This window comes from Lagopus leucura, unplaced genomic scaffold (genome assembly GCF_019238085.1).
Source record: "Lagopus leucura isolate 7727_CA_CO unplaced genomic scaffold, USGS_WTPT01 Super-Scaffold_100022, whole genome shotgun sequence".
Taxonomy (NCBI): domain Eukaryota; kingdom Metazoa; phylum Chordata; class Aves; order Galliformes; family Phasianidae; genus Lagopus; species Lagopus leucura.
The window spans coordinates 3,588,032-3,607,547 of NW_024962275.1; the positions used below are offsets into that span (position 1 = coordinate 3,588,032).

At 42.6% G+C, this 19,516-nt stretch overlaps 1 protein-coding gene across 1 annotated transcript; it reads left to right on the forward strand.

Annotated features, from left to right (window-relative positions):
- Window positions 1–524: 524 nt before the first annotated feature.
- On the forward strand, window positions 525–18,948 carry CCDC180 (coiled-coil domain containing 180). Its single transcript, XM_042879251.1, is given in 39 exon segments — window positions 525–565; window positions 567–632; window positions 634–683; window positions 686–833; window positions 2,026–2,108; window positions 2,459–2,571; window positions 2,669–2,797; window positions 2,975–3,085; window positions 3,341–3,436; window positions 3,698–3,861; window positions 4,109–4,243; window positions 5,013–5,092; window positions 5,248–5,336; window positions 5,852–5,974; window positions 6,557–6,730; window positions 6,986–7,101; window positions 7,766–7,892; window positions 8,043–8,082; window positions 8,186–8,421; window positions 9,345–9,562; window positions 10,037–10,212; window positions 10,688–10,868; window positions 11,314–11,445; window positions 11,891–12,035; window positions 12,269–12,385; window positions 12,703–12,789; window positions 12,930–13,043; window positions 13,372–13,556; window positions 13,848–13,913; window positions 14,230–14,373; window positions 14,884–14,958; window positions 15,172–15,238; window positions 15,843–15,984; window positions 16,301–16,461; window positions 16,671–16,808; window positions 17,595–17,706; window positions 17,857–17,962; window positions 18,266–18,404; window positions 18,667–18,948. Coding segments are annotated over 39 exon segments (4,758 nt in total). The 3' UTR covers window positions 18,799–18,948.
- The last annotated feature ends 568 nt before the right edge of the window (window positions 18,949–19,516 follow it).

Consider the following 19,516-nt stretch of genomic DNA (forward strand, 5'->3'; position numbering starts at 1 on the left):
TGCAGCTACTCGTGTGTGTTTGCTGATTAGTTTTCCTGTCCTGCTGAAGCACTGTTTCTAAATAATTCGTTGCTCGAGGCGTTCGCTGCACCCGGGGCTCTTTAAGGCGGTGGAGCTCCGCGTTCCGACCCGGATGTGCGGGAGCGTCCCGCGCTGCCATGGCAACGAGGCGGCTGTTGGCCACGCCCCCTGGCGTTGCTATGGCAACGGGCGATGCGTCGGGCCGTGCCGGGAGGCCGCTGTGATGCTGCGGGAATGAATGGCAGCTGCGGCGGTGCGCGGCCGGGGGGGGGCGGTACGCGTGGTTCCCAACGGCGAAATCTACCTGCAGCTCTTCGAGGACGAGGTAAAACACATAGAAACGGGCAATAGGTGGATGGGTTCGTTGTGCTGCTCTGCTGTTGGGCTTGCTTTAGCAGAAAAGTGTAAGCCTGCAGTGAGCCCGGCTGGGGCGTTCCGGAGTGCTGCCTGCAGCCGTGCACGAGGCACTGCTTCAGTTCCCTTCATAGGGAGATCACTTTCAGATGGGGGGGGGGGGGGAGAAAAAAACCTCCTGGATGAAACTTCATACATACGCTTTATTTTATTTTGCTGTTCTGTTCTGCCGCCTTTCCCGTCTCTTAGCAATTAATTTGATTCTCTGCTCAGTAGGTTTGGAGATGATTCCAACCCGTTTTGCTGTGGGTTTTGCAGGCTTGCTGGGTGCGATCGCTGGGCGCAGCAAGGAGTGGGAGGCTCCGTGTGCACGAGGAGCCGGGCAGCATGGCTGCTGCGAGGCTGTGGCTGTGCAATGGGAAGAAGGGGACTGCAGGAGCAAAGCCGCTGCAGGGCAGGTAGAGAGCAGAAGCAGAAATTCCTGATTGCACGTCGGTGTGATTCTGTGGCTATGGGTGTGAAGCTGTAATGCTGGGAACCTTGTTTTTTGGTCACGGCGCTTGTGACAGTCTACCTCCTTTCCCTCAGATGTGAAACGAGTGCACTGAGCTGCTGCCTCTTAAAGCACAGATTCTCAGCTCATCGTTAAGGCTGGAAACTGCCACTAAGAGCATCTAGTCCAACCATCAGCCCATCAAATGTCTGTAATGATTTACGTGTGCGTGACTTTTCTTTTAAAAGGCTCTTGGATGATTATTTTGTTGTTCAAAACCACCTAGCTGTAAGCCTGTATTCCTGATACCACCTGATACATGCAACTCTAGCAGAAATGCCAGGTCAGGGCTTGAAGCAGTGATTGAGCACCTGGTGGGAAGCAGGGCCAACTCAGGGCAGCTCAGGTGTATTCAGTGCACTGAGTGACCAGAAGGGCTGGAGCCAGGATCCACCCCTGCCCAGACCTCATGTAAGGGTTGGCAGTGGAGGTGAGGATTTCTTGCTGGAGATCCCTGTGCACTGAGGCCTTCTGAAGGCAAGCAGCTTCTTTCCTTTATTTTTGTGCCCATGCCTGTTGCATTTGAGTAAATTCTCTCATGCTCCAGCCTGGGACCTTTCTGCTTTGCTGTCATTGCTGTGCTTAACAGTAATACAGTAAAATATACTATTTTATATTTTATGCTCCTTTAATGGTCTTAAATGACTATGCAATTATATTGTTACTCTTAACTAGATTAGTTTCCCATATGTTTGGGAACTGTTTCCTTCAGTTTAGTCTACTTGAGTTTTGTATTAGTGGGGACAGGTACTTTGCAGCAGTAGTACTGCTCAGCTCTACTCTGAGCAATGTTCAGAAGCAAGAAAGTAAATTAATGCCTTCATCCTCTACACCATAACCCTCGTGCTGAATAAGCACACCCTCATTCCCCAGTTCTCCCAAGTAGAAGCACAGCACCCTGATAGGGAGAGTGGGGGGGCAGGTAAAAGCCATTTCCTTCCATTTGAGAAGCAATGCCATTAATTCTATGAGCCATATTCTTTGAAGCCAGAAGCTTTCATTCACTTTAACGTTACATTTCGCCAGATAAGTGGATTATGGTGCTAATTACAAACCTGTGGTCTCAGTACAAAGCGAGGCTCTATGTTCTGTTTCAGAGAAGCTACAGCATCTCAGGCGTCCTGCAAAAGTGAAGATGTCATTGCAGCTGAGGAAGTCAGAGCCCTCCCTGATCTTGTTGGTAAAATCTATTTCCCTTAATGTCCAATAGTTTCATTTTGAGGAGCCCCCATATGTATAACATCTTGAGCTGGATAAGGTATAATATCGAGTTCAGAAACGATCTGATGTGTTTTATAATGATTTGTATGTAACTCTGGCAATGAAGAGTCTGCGTGTAGGGAAGAAAAAGAAGTGAAATTGTCCATCAATTCCAATTTGTGTTCAGAAGGTAGTGATGATATAAGCAGATTTAACTCGTGGGAGCTGCTGTTTTCCAGCATCACGCCAAATGGCAGAGCTCAGAGCTTTGATTTAGCAATTTCTTGTTCCAAACGGCTCTAAGTTCCATTGTCCTCATTTTCTTCTCAGAGGTTGCAGAGGAAAGCAGGCAAAACCTCTTGGAGCTCGTGTCAGAACGCCGGCGCAGCCGCCACGATGCAGCACTGACCTCAATGCACCACGAGCTTGCTCGTGTCTCCAGGGTGAGGCTGGGGTTGGCAGTGCAGACAGTCTGGAACAGCAGGCAAAGCTGAGAGCCTGATGTTCAGGAGATGGGGCTGACTTCTTTACTGCTTTCAGGAAATGGAGCCCTTTGTTTTGGAGCCTGGAAAACTGCTTTTGACGAAACTGATGGAATCTGATAGAAAAATGGAGGTTCTTCTAACAAAGATGGAGCTCAAGGGCACTCCTGAAGGCTTTTCTATTGAGGTAAGGCAGCTCTTGCCACTGTCAGCTCTTCCACTGTTGATTCCTGTTGTTCACAGTCTGCTCTGCAGCGCAGCAAAGCACCTTGCTGCAGTTTTCTGATGTCAATGCATTTGTTTTCATTTTTTCACTGCATTTGTTTTTCAATGCATTTGTTTTTCATTTTTTTCCTTCTTGCAGGATTTGGAAGAACTGTGGGCAACCATTCAGCAGGAATCCCTGACCAGAAAGGAGTGGATTCGGGAATGGGATGAAACCTTAAAGAAGGTGGAACAGAGCCGAGCTGACAAAGTGAGCTCAGATTTTCAGGAATTGCAGGCACCAGAAAGAAATCAGTCAAATAGTAACAAAACCGATTGATTTCTGGTTATTTTTATGAATTGGTATCTAATAATTTAGAATCAATATTTTAATATTTACTTCTCGATCTGTCAACCAATTAAATGTATTCGGGGGAAAAAAAAACCCAATTCTTATTAATATCATTGAAGTGTCAGTTCTCTAAGGCAAGCAGAGCCCTTTGTGCCTTTTTGTTCTGTTGAACAGATAACAGACGTGCTGAGGAAGTATGCTGCAAAGCTGGAGGGAATTTCCTTCTTCTTGTCAGCCGATGTGCACAGGCTCATTAATGACGAGGCCATGGTAAGCTCTCCTTATTGGGAGGCAGTTTTACCTGTAAGAAGACAGCGGTCTGAAATTCACCCCCCAGAATTCAGTTCTTTCTTCTTCTCATTTTCAAAAGGAAATGATCATTTCTACCTGCCAATCCCTGCCATGTAGGAGAGGGGTCTCTATACTGCATGTCCCTCGTCATTTCAGTTCTTCATCCTCAGTCTGACATCGAGCTGGCACTTTATTCCTGTCTTATACTGCTTTTACTCCCATCTTTGTTTTCATATGCAGATGATTAACAGAGCGTTGTTGGCGAATCAGAGGGCAATAGCCAAGCTGTTCTTTAATCTGATGAAATCAGAGATGAAAAGGGAATTATCACTTCAATGGAAGTGGCGAGATAAAGTCAAGGACTGGAGGCTCATCCAAAAGAACCGCATCGTTCAGAGCTTCAGGTCTGAAGTTTGACAGCAGGTCACATTTTGAAGCATGAAGTGACTGGTGTTCTTTCATGTTTTCTCCAAGAAGTAGTATTTTAATATTTTTCCCCAATGAAACTAAAAATTTAGTGTTTTTGTTTTCAACCAGTACTCATAAGATGTATTTTGTGTTTCTGTTTCAAGCATTCAGTTCTTCCCAACACAAAATCACATCAGCGCGTTCTTCCATCCTACTCACATCCTATTTCCATCTCCTATCCAGAGAATTTATGGCAAAGGAAGAAATACAGAATCCCCAAACGGTGGAAACAGAAAAGGGAAATATGATGAACGGTCAGATTCTGCTTAATGAACAGAGGCTGGAATGGCTGCAGCATCTAATGTATGACTGAAGGGAGTACAGTAACAAAAGTAGAATTCTTGGTGTGCTCAATGAGGGACTGGTGGTGGCAACCCTGCCCATGACTGGAAATGGAGCTGGGTGGCCTCTAAGGACCCTTCCAACCCAAGCCATCCTTGTTAGTCTTTGATGTGCTGAATGTTCTTTGCTGCACCTCAATGTGCTGTTGTCCAATGCAGCATTGAGCAGGGCTTAAATCTCTTCCATAAAGCTCTTTTTAATGGGGAAAAAAAGAACAACTATGTTTTGGTTTTCAGTGCACGTGTTGCACTACCAAGGATTATCTAGGCTGCATTATCTAGGGTGAGAAATGCAGCAACACCGAAGTAAGCCTTACTGATGTATGAAGCCTAGTAGGAAGAGGTGGACATGGATGGATGAACATGTAAAAATGGATGATGCTGTCCAATTTCTGGGCGGGAGACTGATTTGTGTAATGTGTGAAGAAATGAATGTTGGAAGGAATCTTATTCTGCTGCTTTTGAATTCTGTCCATTCTGACAAAAATAAGATGGGTTGGGTGCAACACTGTGATTTTCGGATGCAGTTTTTCTTTTATAACAGACGCAGGAAAAAATGGGGGTTTAATTCCTTGTTGGTAAACAGACGCCTTGAAAAACAGCATCCATCTTGTTTTATTTTTGTTGCTGAAATGGCTGTAAATAAAGCAGAGTAGCCTGGTTATGCTGATTTATAGTGTTTATCCTTTAACAACTGACTGGGTTATCTCTGAAGAGATCTGATATATTGTTTCCTATTTTGATAGTGATCTGTTGCCTCCAAAGAGCACACGAGCTGAGATTGATGAGTGGTACAACTCCTTGGTGGATTTAAACAGAAGTATAGGTATGTTGGGAAATCAGCAAACCAATCTGGAATCCAAGCAGTTCTTTCTGTTGTCTTTTTTTTCTTTTCCCTCTCAGCAACGAGATGAGTGCTTTGAAAGTATGTTTGCTGTGTTCTGTGAAATAGCAAAGTGCTGGCGATGCTCTGTTTTGCAGATGCCCACAATATGCAGTGCACAATGAAAATTCGTGCCCAGTATGAGAGTGTCCAGCAAAAATGTTTGGCAGAAGCAGAGCTGTGCAAGGTCAGTACCACAGCGCTGTGAAGTCCTGGAAGGGTTCTTGGTAACAGTATGCAGTGTGTTGTTGCTGTGGGTTTGGGGATTGAGATAAGAAGGTAAATTCATATGATTCTATGATAAATTAGATCCAACCGGTGCTTTATTCTGCTAGAATAGCTGCTGTCCATTTCATTTCATGGTAGCATTAGTGCTTGAAATGCATAGAGGCAATAACAACTACCAGTGATGAAGGAAGTGATTAGGTAGAGGGCTCAGGGTCAGAACCCTCAGTCTTATCCTCAATCTCATCTTGGGGAGAAAACATCACCCCCTCAGCTCTGTCCCCATGTCTGAACTGAGTTGTTCTGCTTGCTTCTGGGATCTGGGAGGCTGAATCTTTGCTTCACAAAACGTGTTGAATAAACTGAATACTGAAGCTGTAGGAAGTACAGATCATTTTAGCCCATGTTCGTTTTCTTAAAGCCACATGATGTTGTGTTAGATTGTATGTATGTCAATAACTTTTTTTTGTTGTTCAGATTAACCTGTTGAATCTGAAGGTATGCACACAAAAAGAGGCTGAAGAAGTGGTGGCTTCTGACTTGCTTCTGTTGACTGAGAAACTGCGTTGTTGCTTTGAAGAAGAACTGGAGCATCTGGTTGTATGTTTATTACATCTACTCTTATTCCTCATCAGGAATAGCCTGTTATTCATGTGCCATGGTCTGAAACGCTGAGTGCATCTTAGGCTATTGGTGCCTTGCTGTAGAGTGATTGAGTACCTGTCCCATAAGTAACACAGGCAGGATGTGATTCAAGGGAAGAGTTTATGACTGATGGTTTTGTAATAGATTGTCAGGGATTGGATGGCTATAGCCCATCTGGCCTGGAGGTGGAAGGATGGGTTCCCAAACTTCTTCCACTCCTATCCTGTATGGTCCCATACGTGGTGGTGGCTGAGTGATTGCTCCTAAGATAAAGGATGGCAAAGTGCTTCTGGGGTTGTGCAGGTCTTGGTGGTTCTGTGCTTTACGGTTCCAGAAGAATAAAGAGAAGGTTTGATGGCTCAGCTTCTGAAACTGAAGTCCATATTCTTATCTATTTTACCTGGACTGTTTTTTCCTCTCACAGTAGAAGAGACTCTGTTGAATGCTGATCACCTTTTATCACATCATTTGTCCCCTTACTCTTGTATTTCACCTTCTTGCCCACAGTTTTGTAATAACTGGGATGTATTTTTTTAGAGAGGCTTTGAAGAGGTGGCTAAGCACAATGAGCAGAACTGCAGAGACCTGTACAGCTACTGTCAGGAGGCCAATGTTCTGTGGGACTTCCATCAGCTCAAACTGTCCCAGCAGGAAGGTGAACTGCAGAAGAAATTAAAGGAATCCAAATGGAAACAGGATAAATCCATTCAGGTATTATAAGCATAAAAATAAGGATACGGTATGATGTAAAGAAAGGACTTAATGCAGAGGAGCCTTTGGAATTCAAAATGCCTGGCATAAAAATGTAATAACTGATTTTATACTGGATTTCCTACACGTTACTTTCATGCTATCAAATATGCTTTTGGCTTTGTTCCAGTAATTAATTTATCCTTTAAGCCTAAATAGCTATGAAGCGTGTTTAGTAAGAACCCACTTTTACTGGGTTCTTTGTATTGGTTTCAGAGGATGGAAACTAACCTGGATATCATTTTGGATAAAATGAGAACAGCGAGCTCTGAGAAGAAGCTGAAGAAATCTTTGGAGAATGCCTGTTCTTGTTTGGATGGCATCAGAGCTGGGTATGGATTTTGTAGTGCAAACTTAACTGGTGTATGTGAAAGCTGTGTTTATGCTGTAGTATCATGGTGTGGAAATACACTGCCCTGTGCTCATAAGGACATGAAGTGAAACAGTTTCCATATTGAGCAATGTTAAGGCGAGCAGTACCTATGTGTAAGAATCACATCAAATCAGGCATATACAGCTCTACATGCTGGAGATTTTACCCAAAGACAGACTGAGCAGCTGGAGAGGGTGCAGTCATATCTTCACACCCAGATGGTCTTTCCTCTTGCTCAGATCTGATGTAGCCACGAGGACCTGAGAGGCAGATCCCTATGAACACACCTCACACCGAAACTGCTTCTGAAGCTGTTGGTTCAGCACTCTTTATTTCCATTAAGACCATTAAAATCCACCAAACAAAAGCAAAACACCTTCCAACGTTAGTAAGGACATCATGAGAGGTGGTGGCTTTTGCTCACTGATGTCTTTATACTGAATTAATCCCTTACTAACGAGCCAGGATGTAATGTGTTCAGGAATAGTAGAATAATTGATCCCAGCCTGAAGCACTTAAGACATTTTGATCAAAAACTTTTGGATTTAAGGACACAGTAGTCATATTTCACTTTATTTTTGTACATATTTAAGTCTCTTAAAAGACAGCTTTGAATTTAACAGGTATGAAGCATCCAACAAAGTTCTTATGGAGAAAGTCACGAGTTACCCAGAAGCCATTTTACAGGAACTGATTTCTTACAGTGAATCCCTCAGCCAATACTTTAATGTAAAAGAAACCTTCAAACAGGTATGAAGAAGACAAACTTGTTTTGAAGTCTCCCAGGCACATTAATTTCTTTAAGACTATTGTAGCTTGATAAAGTAGATCTATTTTGCAAAAGAACCTGCATCTCTTATAAGCAAGACTTTAGAATTGTCCTGTTGTTGTTCTTTCTAGAACTTGGAAGGAAAGATAGACTCCACATTTCCAGGTCGAGGTAATACCTTCATAGTACAAATAGGCCTTCTGCTTGCTTGTTTTTCATCTGTATTTCTCTGGATTGTGGTCGCTAAAACTCTGCTTTCACTGGAAATGATTAGATGAGGTTTTGGATGCTGAAAATCAGGGGGAGCAGCAAACTGAGAACGTTCTGCAGGAAAATGAAGAAAAGCAAAAGGCTGAGAGCTCTCAGCAACAGAATGAAGAAACAGATATTCCTGAGAACGAGGAGGTCTTTGCACAGGAAAGTGAAGAAGGGGAGGAACAAGAAGACAAGAGCATTTTTCAAGGGAGTGATGAAGCAGGGGACACAGAACAGAGGATGAGCATTTCACAAGTGAGCAAACGAGAATGAATGTATTTGAAAGTGACGGAAGGTTTTTGCAAACTCATAGCAAATAGAAGGTCGTCTTCTTGCTGAAGTCTCTTGAATTCCTTAGCATGTATTTAATTTGTACATAGAGCATGTGTCCATGATTATTAAACAGTATTTCTGCACCATAAGGATTTTCAATGTTGCTTCTAGCTGAAGGGCATAAAACAGTTCATAACCATTCCTTATTGTGGCAGAAATGCTAAGTCAGGGCTTGAAGCAGTGATTGAGCACCTGGTGGGAAGGCAGGGCCAACCCAGGGCAGCTCAGGTGTATGCAATGCACTGAGTGACCAGAAGGGCTGGAGCCAGGATCCACCCCTGCCCAGACCTCATGTAAGGGTTGGCAGTGGAGGTGAGGATTTCTTGCTGGAGATCCCTGCATACCTGAGGCCTTTTGAAAGTAAGCAGCTTCTTTCCTTTATTTCTGTGCCCACTGCTGTTGCAGTGAATCCCCACTTGTTGCAGCCTTGCTGCTCTGCTGTTGTTGCTGCACTTTCCATCGTTACACTCATACACTGCTTTAATCCTTGTAAAAACATGTGGCAGCTTTAGCATGTGTGTCTGTCTTTCTTCCTGGTTATTCTTAACCTAAGAATGATGTCAGAATGATGACTGAATGATGTCAGATCTGTTTGTATCTCAGTGTTACGTTTTCAGGTCTTTAGTCCCATTAATTCCATTTATTAGCATAACAAAAGCCTTTTAAAGTATTTATCCTGCCTGTTCAAACTTACAAACACATTCTCTGTGCGAGTTTGTCCAAATTTGGGATCAGAATGTTGTCCCTAATGACCACAGGTTCCTGCTAGTGCACTGTTGATTATTCACTTAATTTAATGTAGCATTGTTTGAGGCAATGGATGATGATTCCCAGTTGTTTCCTAGGATACGTTCAACAGCAGCAGGGTGGAAATCTCTGAATTCACTGTTGAGACCTTTTCCACTTCCAGTGGAAACACCTACACTGTTCTTGGAGCTGAAGAGGCAGGGAAACCTGATGTCCTGGAGTCATTTCTTACAAAATATGATGAAAAAGGATCCCTTCCTATGTGCTTGGAACATGCAGTTATCAAAGAAACGGTGTTTGTGGAGCTGAAGAAAAGGTTAGTAGGAAACTGTTTGTTTTCCCTTTAGGAAATAGAAACATTTCAGCTGTATGGGAGAGATGTCAAAATAAGTATGCAAAAATTATCTGAGTATTTTGGTGTTATTCCTTTTTTAATTGGTAAAAAGAAAATAAACTTTCAGCAACACTCTTCACACATGGCTCCTGGATGAACCACACAAGCATTTCCCTCTTGCAGAACATTCCTATGTTAGAGAAAATTCAGTGAGTGAACAGGAATAGTGACAGAGCATTTTAATAGCAAGTCAGGCTATTTCAGTATTATAGATATGTAAAATACATACGTGTATTGTTTATAGCAGTAGACAAAATGAGCAGTGCTAGCATTGTGCAAGTGTTTGTGAGACCACATCTTCCTGTAGCCAGAGTTAATTTCTTACATTTAACAGGTAGAGTGCATTTCTGTTTATTTCCTACAGTGAGGAACACTGAGTATGTATTTAAATCATAGGATTCGCCTCTCCTTCTTTGAACACTTGGAGAAGTGGTTTGCAGAGTCCTTATCCAACTCATGGGCCACTGTAGATGCCAAGAAAGAAGAGCTGGGTTCAGAACTTCAGCAGCATCTTCTCTCGTGTGAACTGAGGCGGGAGAATATAGAGACAAATATCTCCAATGTCAGAGCTGGTAGCTACCTCTTCACTCTGAACGCTCTCTGTCTTCATCTTGAGATGATCATATGGGGGGAAAAAGTGAACAAGTGCTGGGAGAGACAAAATGCTGGGGGTGGCTTCAGAGTACAGGAGGTGGAGGAATTACCAGTGTGAAATACCACTGTGCAGCCACAGATGGGTCACTAATGGGAAATATTATGTGAGGAGCATCAAGGATATGGGGGGGCCCCCCCGCCCCCCCGAAATGTGATTTAAGGCAGGTTTGTTGGTCTTTAGCCAACTGTGAAGAAGCCTTTTTGAGGAGGACAGGAAAATAGATCATAAACCAACAACAGGAGAAAAGTCAAAGAGTTGGGACTACTTTATTAGTAGCTTTAAGCTCCTCTGAGCTCCAGTTTTTGTTTCACTGATGCTTCTGGTAATGGTGGTCATGGCAGCCCATACCAAACAGAATAATGACTGTATTGTAAGTCGTCTTTTCTCATCAGCTGAACTGTTACTTCATGAAAAGCACCTGGAGTGCCACTGTGATGAGGTGGAAGAAGCTCTGAAGAAGGAGAGAGCTGAATTCCTCAGATTTTGCGATCAGCAAAATGACAGCATCCAAAACTTGGACTCTCGGATCCGTGACATGGAATCAGCATTCCTCAGGTCTCCTGTGGCTGAGAGGTCAGTGTGCCAGCAGCAGAGCCGGTCTGCCTGCTCATGGCATTGTTCTGAGCCCCTTCTGTCTGTCACAGAAATGGAAATGATTTTTGTTCCCTTTCTCTCTGCACGGGTTACTTTTTTCATATACTTTTGAAGGAACACCAATCTTAAAGTAGATTACATGTTTGATTTACTTAGACTTTATCCAGCTTACTGAATCTGATAAGTAATAGGCTAATTGGCTTTGAAGGATGCTCTGTAACTGCAGCAGCTGCTTGCTGGTGTGTGCTGAGTGTTATCAAAACAACCACCATTGGGTTAGTTGTTGTCATAACAGTGAAATACTTCTGCGTTCTCAGATCTTATTGATCTCATAAAGCCAGGAGTCTCCACACCATCCTGCTTGCTCCTCCTCCTACACGTTTTCTCTGCCTTCTCCTGCTCTCTGTAGGTTAGCTTCCTCCAGCAGCAGTGTGTGCCCAGACCTCCTTCATTACCTGGATGTCATCCGAGTTTCCCTGAGGAGTTATCAGAACTATCTGGAGGAAAACTTGGGAAAATTAAGAGATTCAAATGTGGATTTTCTCAAAGGCTGCAGGTATAGAGATATTGCTGGAGGAATGTTATCTGTACCTGGGAATCATCACTTGGTCTGTTGGCAGAACAGTAAAATTAGGGTTTCTTTGTTACTCACCTGGTTATCTGTACGTTCCTCTAAAGAACATCAGTTGCTAAGCCATAGTTGCTGCACTCTTTTCATCACGTCTGTTTTGATATCTGTGAAGTAGGACTGCTCAGCTACCATAAGAAAAAAAAGGAAAACTTCTCCAAAAGAGCAGTGATGTGTTGGGCTGCCCAGGGAGGTGGTGGGGTCGGTGTCCATAGAGGTGTTCCAGAGCCATGGAGATGCTGTACTGAGGGATGTGGTCAGTGTGGAAATACTGGTGGTAGACAGACAGTTGGACTGGAGGATCCCAGAGGTTTTTTCCAGCCTTGATGGATCTATGATGAGTGATGGCTTTTCCTTTGCTGGCTGCTTTCAGGTTATTCGTGGAGGGAGGCAATTTTTCTCCTGAGGAGGCGCAGTCTTTCAGTAAGCGTCTTCAGAAAGAAAGCAAACATATTGACTCTTTTGAGAGGTTAATTGTGGCTGATATGGAGAAAATGGAATCGAGGTGCTTGGAGCAGGTTTGTGCAGTGCTTCACTCTTTCGGATTATGGCTGTATTGGCATATATAACGGGATTTATAACCACCCTGGATTGGAGCTTTAAAACTGTTGTGGTTAATTCTGGTGTGACAAATACGCGATGGAAGAAAAGAAGTAGAAATGGTGACTTCTGTTACTTAAGCTGGAAACAAACAAACAAAAAAAAGTGAACACAAATGAGTTTGTCCCTTATTTCTGGGATTTTTTTAAAGGCTACTGAAATTATCAACCAGGCTGAAACAAGGCTCCGCTGTCTCTCTTTGAATCGAGTCTTTATGGAGAAGATCCAACGGCTTCTGACAAATCTACGGGTGCAAATCAAATCCGAGGTACAAGCAGAAACATCAAAGTTCTGTTTGAATGAATTCTAATCGTTCCTCTTCTGTTCAACTGAGATTTCAGACAGACTTCAGAGCGAACTGACCGCGAGTAACTTCTTGTGTCAAATCAAAACTCATTTTTGTCACTGTCCTCTGAAACCGTGGCCTTCCTGCAGCTGTACTGGAATGCTGTAGCCTTGCAGCCATGGAGCTTGTTGGTTTTGGTGCTAATGACTGAGTCTCTTACTGGCAAGTCTTGTGCTTTCAAAGATTGTGAAAATCCTGTGAATGAGATTCTCCTTCACCAATATCTGCTTCTGTTCCAGGTAGCAAATTCCAATTTGCAGGCAGCAGCATTAAAATCCTGCCTGGAGAAGCTCCATGCTTTTGCTCATCCTACAGCAGATAAAGAAGTAAGTTTTAAACAGATGAAATGATATTATTTCGACCACATTTTGTCTCAGACCAGCTCTGTATCTCTTCTCCTATTTGCAATACAATCTCATTGCTTCTCTGGTGCAATGAATGCCATCTATATTGCTGTATCTTTCAGGCTTTGACTTCTGAAGAGTTGTATGACTTTATCAAAGTTGTGCTGAAAGAACTGAAGGCAAGGAGCCAGTACCTTGATTGCCTGCTAGTGGACACAACAGGACCACGTGATAATGTAGGATAATGTTTGTTCTCTCCCTTTTATTTAATGTTGAGTGATATTTTAATGTGCATCTATTTTAAAAGCTTTTCAGAATCTTTGAGAATACGTGTTAAGATGGTGCTTATGATGATTGTGAGGATCTACTCACAACCACTTCTTAGTGTCACAGAGCCATACAGCTGTAACAGCATTTCTCCTGGAGTTACAGAAGCCTTTCTTCCAGCCTGTCAAGCAAAATAGCATAAGTTTGGAATATCTATTTTACAGCCAATATCTACATGCATTGCTGACACTACCTGCCTGCCACAACTGACATGGTTTCATTCTGTGCCCAATTCAGGAGCGCTTCGCCCCTCCTGCAGCTGAGGTTACGTTACAAGGTCCCATTGCTGCTGCCATTCGAGTGGAGCACAGACTGGTGATGATGGGGCTGGATCCTGGCAGATTTCCTTTGTTAAATCCGAGCAGAATGGGAAAATCTGCAATTGATGATTTATCAGTAAGCGTTATTAAAAACTTACTCGAGTAAGTACTTGTTTGCCTCATCATGTTTTTCTGTTCCTGTCTTTATTTGAATTTGCCTTGCTAAATATATCTCATCTCTTCACAAGGCCTCTGATAGTAATAAGAACAACTTAATGCACAACTATGCAATTATTTACTCTGGGAAGGTGCTCCTGTTTACACTGTTGGCTGCAAATGTGACCCCATGGGTCGACCCCCACCTCAGCAACTGGTCTGCAGTGAACACTTGGTTGGAGAAGGGAGCTTGTAGCTGGGTGTTCCAAAGCCAATTAACTCTTCCTTTTGTTTCAGAGTTCAGTCATCCAGGAGAAAATCATCAGGCCAACATCAGGACAGCAGGGGTTCATTGGAACCAGGTGTGCTGGAAGTTCTCTTAATTTATTGCATTCATCTCAATTGTAGTTCATAGCACATCAGGGAGCAGGTCGAGCTGTTCCAGGCCAGTGGCTTACATGTGAGCCCTGAGAGGGCTGTGCATCATCCTCACTGTCACCTTAGCTGCCTTTACTTTGCACTACAGTGTTGTTTTGGCTCTTATCCAATGATAGGTGCAGAATAAGATGAGGTGGGCTTTTCTTTGTTGTTTTTTTTTTTAACGAGGTACCTATATTTGTAATAGCAAAAGTTGTGGAAGAAAGCTGGCATTTATACTTTGCTCTTTTTCTTTCCTTATTAAATACAAAGCAACTCTTACCACACAGAGGAAGAATTCTCACTTAAATGTATCTGATGAAGGCCCTCGGAGCTCTGCTGCTCACAAGCACGCAGCTCGGAGCATCCAGAAGCCAGCTACTAAAAAAAGGGCATCAAGAGGAAGGTGAGATGTTGCACACTCGTGTGTTCTGCCCATTCTTGGAGAAATTCTTCACTGTTATTTGCATTAGCCTTTCTGCCAGTGCTTCTCTATTGGGATCTTGTGGTTTATGTCCCCGTGATCAGACTTTGGGTCTGATCATTTCAGATTCATTTCAGACTATGGGTGGAAAAGTGCTTTACTCCTGTTTATTGGCTGCTGGTCTGTACTATGAAATTGCTGAAATACAGACTAATACCCCCTTAAACCAACGTGGCTTCATTTCTAGCTCAGCATCTGAATGGTGCATCTTGAGCAAGATGAAATTGATGAAATGAGTGAGTCTAATGGTGGCAGCAACAAAAGTACTGAGAAGCCATTGAGGAGTCATCAACAATAGTTCCCATGTAATACTGGTTTTAGAGTTACATCTTCTCGATTTTTCTTTAATTTCATATCCATCACATCACCAACTAGCTTAAACAAGCAGAGAAACAAAGACTTTATAGACCAATATTTTTCTTGCCTTCTCAGCATGCAGAAATGCACCAAATCCGTTCTCAGTGACAAGAGATTCCAGATATTTGGGGAGATGCCTCCTGAATTGAAGTGAGTTGTGTGCATCTTCAGAAAGAAACCCATCACCTCGGGGGGGTGTGATGTGTTCGTGGGCTCACTGTTACATCTGCACAAATGAAATAGGAACAAACCATTTCAGAGATGATTTTTAAGTGGTTGCATTCCCCTGCTCTATTAGAACTGACTGGTTGGTCTTCATACAGTGTGATTGTCTCTTTCATTATTATTTTTATTCATTTGCAGTACTTTTAAAGGGATTGTTATGAAAATTCTCTGGATGGGTAATAACAACTTGCTCTGTCTTGCTGAGGTAAGAAAAGTGTTTCTCCATCACTTTTGCTGCCGCAGGTGTAACGTGTCAGCTAAATGATTTGGTTGTATCATAATGTTTGGGTGGCCATCCAAAAACTGCTTACTTCATCAGGCCATCTAATTCTTAATAATCCTTGATGCAGACGGTTTTTAATGATTAAGTATTTCAGGAGCTCAGAATGTGGTTTAACATATGGGGGGACACCAACACCCGTATCTGGTTGTGTAGCAGCGTGTCTGCAAAGCCAAGGCAGCCCCAATCTTCTTCATTCTAATGAATAAATCCCCTAATACTACAATACCTATACTAACATATAACTAATATTTGAGGGCATGTTACCAAGGCTAAGAGCAGTACAGTGCTAAGAGGACTGATAATGTCTTTTCAGAATTGGGAATTAAGCTGCACTGTAGTCTTGGAAACACTCCCTGTTCAAAGAGCAGATAGGAAATAGAATAAAAGCACAGCAGAAGAAGATAACTGGTATCAAATAAGAGAGAGATTGACAGCCTTCTGTATCTCTGTTACTGCTATATGCATAGATATGACTTGTTTGTACATGTTATCAGCATCTTTTCTGTCTTATCTTAAACTCTTGAAGGAGTTCTACCACAAAGAGAAGCATCAAACCACAATGCCTGAAGATTTGCCAGAGACATTTGAACGTTTTGCAGAAGTAATCAAACAGACTCTGCTGTCATATCAAAGTCAGATAGATGATTACTACAATTCCTGCCTTAAAGGTAAATTAATTCAGCCAAGACTTTTAATTTCACTGAAAATTGCAACGAATCAAGAATAAAATAGATGAGTGGAAAAACTGTTGATTTTATTGGGCCAATAACATCTTTAATGTATTATCTGCAATATAGAATGTGAGGAAAGAGCCACTGACTAAGCTGATAGACCTGTACAAGGTCAAGTTTTTTAGCAAGTGTGTTTCTGTAGTCATGGGTCTCAGGAAAAGGAATGTCAGGGACAGAATTTAGAGAGGAAATTCCTCCATGTTTGACCATTGCAGTGTACATTCACCTCAGCTGAATTTTCTTTGCTTGCCAGAATTTTGGGATCAGTTGAAGTCATTTGAAGAGGAACTCCCTTATGTCTCCCAGTTGGCAGTTGATGGTCTTTTAAAGGAACACGAACAGAAGCTCAGCTATGCCACCAGTAACATTGAGCACTCCTTCAATCAGCAGCTGGAGGACTGGAGGAGCGTGAAGGTATCCAGCATGGATGTGTTGGAATGCTTCCAGTCTAAGCAGTGCTGAAAGCATCAGGATTGTTCATAGTTTCAAACTCTTTAGGATCTGTAACGTTGTATGAGTCTTGTTCGCATGCTTTTATATGAAGTGATTGGTTTTACTACTTTCTCACTATGACTCCATTGCACCTTCTTTATAGAAAATATTTCTTACGTGTTTGCCTGCAGGCTGCACGTGAGAATGAATTACGTCCCTCTCTGGGACATCCAGACAACTTGCTGCAGCTGGAGGCTTTGTGCCAGCGGGAATCAAAAGAGCAAAAGGACCACGTTGATGCTGTTCACCTCCACACTCGGATGCTTCAGGTAAGCATAAAGCCCAGTGCTTAATATCAGCTTGATAGGTGTGGTATATGCAAAGGATTATATAGATTAAATCCACTTTTCTCCTGTGCCAACAGTAAAGTGGAAAATGTTTTCAGTTTTATGCAGTGCTGTTCACACAACATCTTCAAGCTGGCAGCATTTGATTGATATATGCACGAAGGCATGCATTTACAAGTGCACATAACCCATCATCTGTATTGTTCATTGGATGTACTGAGGAGGGGTGGCTCATCTCTCAGTGACAGAACAGTTGCATATGAGTTTATCTGAAGTAACAGTGATGTTCTCTGGTTATTTTACTTGCAGAGGACAGGCCTGGAAGGCTTTCTTTCTGTGTGCGTTTCAATTAGGGCAGTTGGTATTTGTGCAAACACACACATACCATTTCTAGAGCAATATCTGAAAGCCCCTCTGCTCAAAGTATGTGAATTCCATAAAGTGGCCTTTGCTTTGAAAGCTCATGTTTACAAATTTCTTTTTCTACCTATTTTGAGTGCTTAACCCAAATATACAGCTACATGGCAACCACACACAGTACTCTGCAGGCTGTCATGCTTTACCTGAGGTCATCAGAGTGTTTTAGAGCACTGTGTAAGGCGCTTCCAGATCCTTTTCTGTGCCATTTGCAGCCCCATGGCTGTTATCTGCAGCTGTTGCAAAGCATCATGGTTGGAGAGGAACATAGTTCTTAGGGAGCTAAACTGAAAGGAGAAGAGATTGAGTTATCAGAGGAACTCCTCTCAGTGGTATCCAATGTCCCAACAGGACTGTGCTGCTGAGTGCACACAGAACTTCGTTTTGGCTCTGGCTGCCTTCACAGAAAAGCTGCTGCTGGAATTAGATGAAAGCATTACTATTGATGACATACAAGCACCAAGTAAGTAATGATGGAATTTCTTGTTCACACGTGATTGCACATGCAAAACCATTTCTTGGAAGTGGTGAGCATCACGTGGAGTTCCTTGAAAGCAACAGCATGACTGCCTCTGTTTGGTTCCTCCTGAGTATATCTTACATCATCTTCCAGAAACTGAAACACCGAAGCAGAAGATATCCTTCTTAATTCATCATAAACAAGCTGGTCTTCCTCTACAGACCTGTGGGGCTGAGCAGTTGGTCAAACGTGGAAGGAGGTAATATTGGGTCATACAGGACACAGTTGTATTCCATTTCTCTTCCCTAGGCTGACATCAGGTGTTCTCCTAGTTTTGTTTTGTTTTGTTTTGTTTTGCTCCAGTTGTTAAAATTGCTTGGTTGTTTTGCTTTACCACTATTTATCACTTGCCCGTATACAAATCTGAGGAATGCTATGTGTTTTCCCTGTGAAAGTATGAATTCTGTTTACGGTGCAGAGCTCCTGGTTACTCTCTTCTTTTCCAACTGCGTCTCCTCTGGATATTTTTGTTGTTGTTGTTTATTTGTTTTGTTTCTTTAAGGACCTGGCCAGGAATACCCATGACCAAGCTTATGGGCGATTCAGACTGCATTATGGTCAGAGAAACGGCATCAGTCACAACAGCAAAGACTACGCTGGGCCACACAGCAGCAGTGGAAGCAAGAGATGCTGTATATAAGGTTGATCGGTGGGAAAGGGCTCTTATGGGTTGTGTGTGGATGGGATGTCTGTTATTGCTGTAGATTTGTATAGATATGGATATATTTTAATATACAGAGCGGTTTCAGACCTTGAAGCAGTGTTCTCCATGCATAAAAATCTATTCTTATGTCTGCATGCAATCATTTAGGCATTCTATGATTCTAGGATCTGATGGTTGGGTTTTTAGGAATCATACTGGATTTCTACCAGTTTTAACCTCAATTGTTGTTCTTTGTACAGAAATACATATGTAAACTTGAGCAGCAGTTAGCCCAGATCAAGGAAGAATGCACCTCTCAGCTGGTAACGATTCAGCGTTGGGGAGATTGGTGGAAGCAGTCCATCCAGAAAATTAAGCAACTGCATACGTGAGATCAGTCAAATCTTGCTCAAATGCCTGTGTTCTACCAATAAATATCCTCTTCAACATAAAAAGAAATAAAATTCCCATGCTGCATCTTTACTGGAGTGATTGGGGGATGTAATTAGTTCATATGTGCCTTTTCAGCTGTTGTAGTTTGGCCTGGCTTCTTCAATAAAGGGGTGAAGGAATGTTTTCCCAAGATGAGGATAACCATGACAGTGAGCTAAAGGAAAATCTAAAGCTTTGTTTACTAAATATATTAGTTATATTAGCTACTATATTTGGTATATAGCTACTATATTTGGAAAACTAATTTTTCTGTGGGTCCCTTTGCCCTGCAGTCATGGAAACCAGGCCAAACTGTGACAATTCTGGCACATTGCCTGGGATGCAAATCCAGGCCTCGTGCATAGCAGGCAATAACTTTACCACTGAACAACCTCTACGTGATTTGGAATACTGATGAAAAACCATGAAATCATGGCATCAGCCCATTCCGTTCTAAGAAGAATTAAATCACAGCATCCCAGCAGTTACAAAGGTCCTCTGGGGATCGAGTCCAACCCTCTAAGAACAATGTTTTCCTTGTAGTGATCATCACTTTATGAAGGCTAAAAGGAAGTTTTTATTGAATACAGGGTTGTTCTGTACTGCATGCTGTGGAATTGCTGACATATTGCTGGTGGTTGTCATGGATCTTGATTCCCCTATCCGATCCAGTTTAAA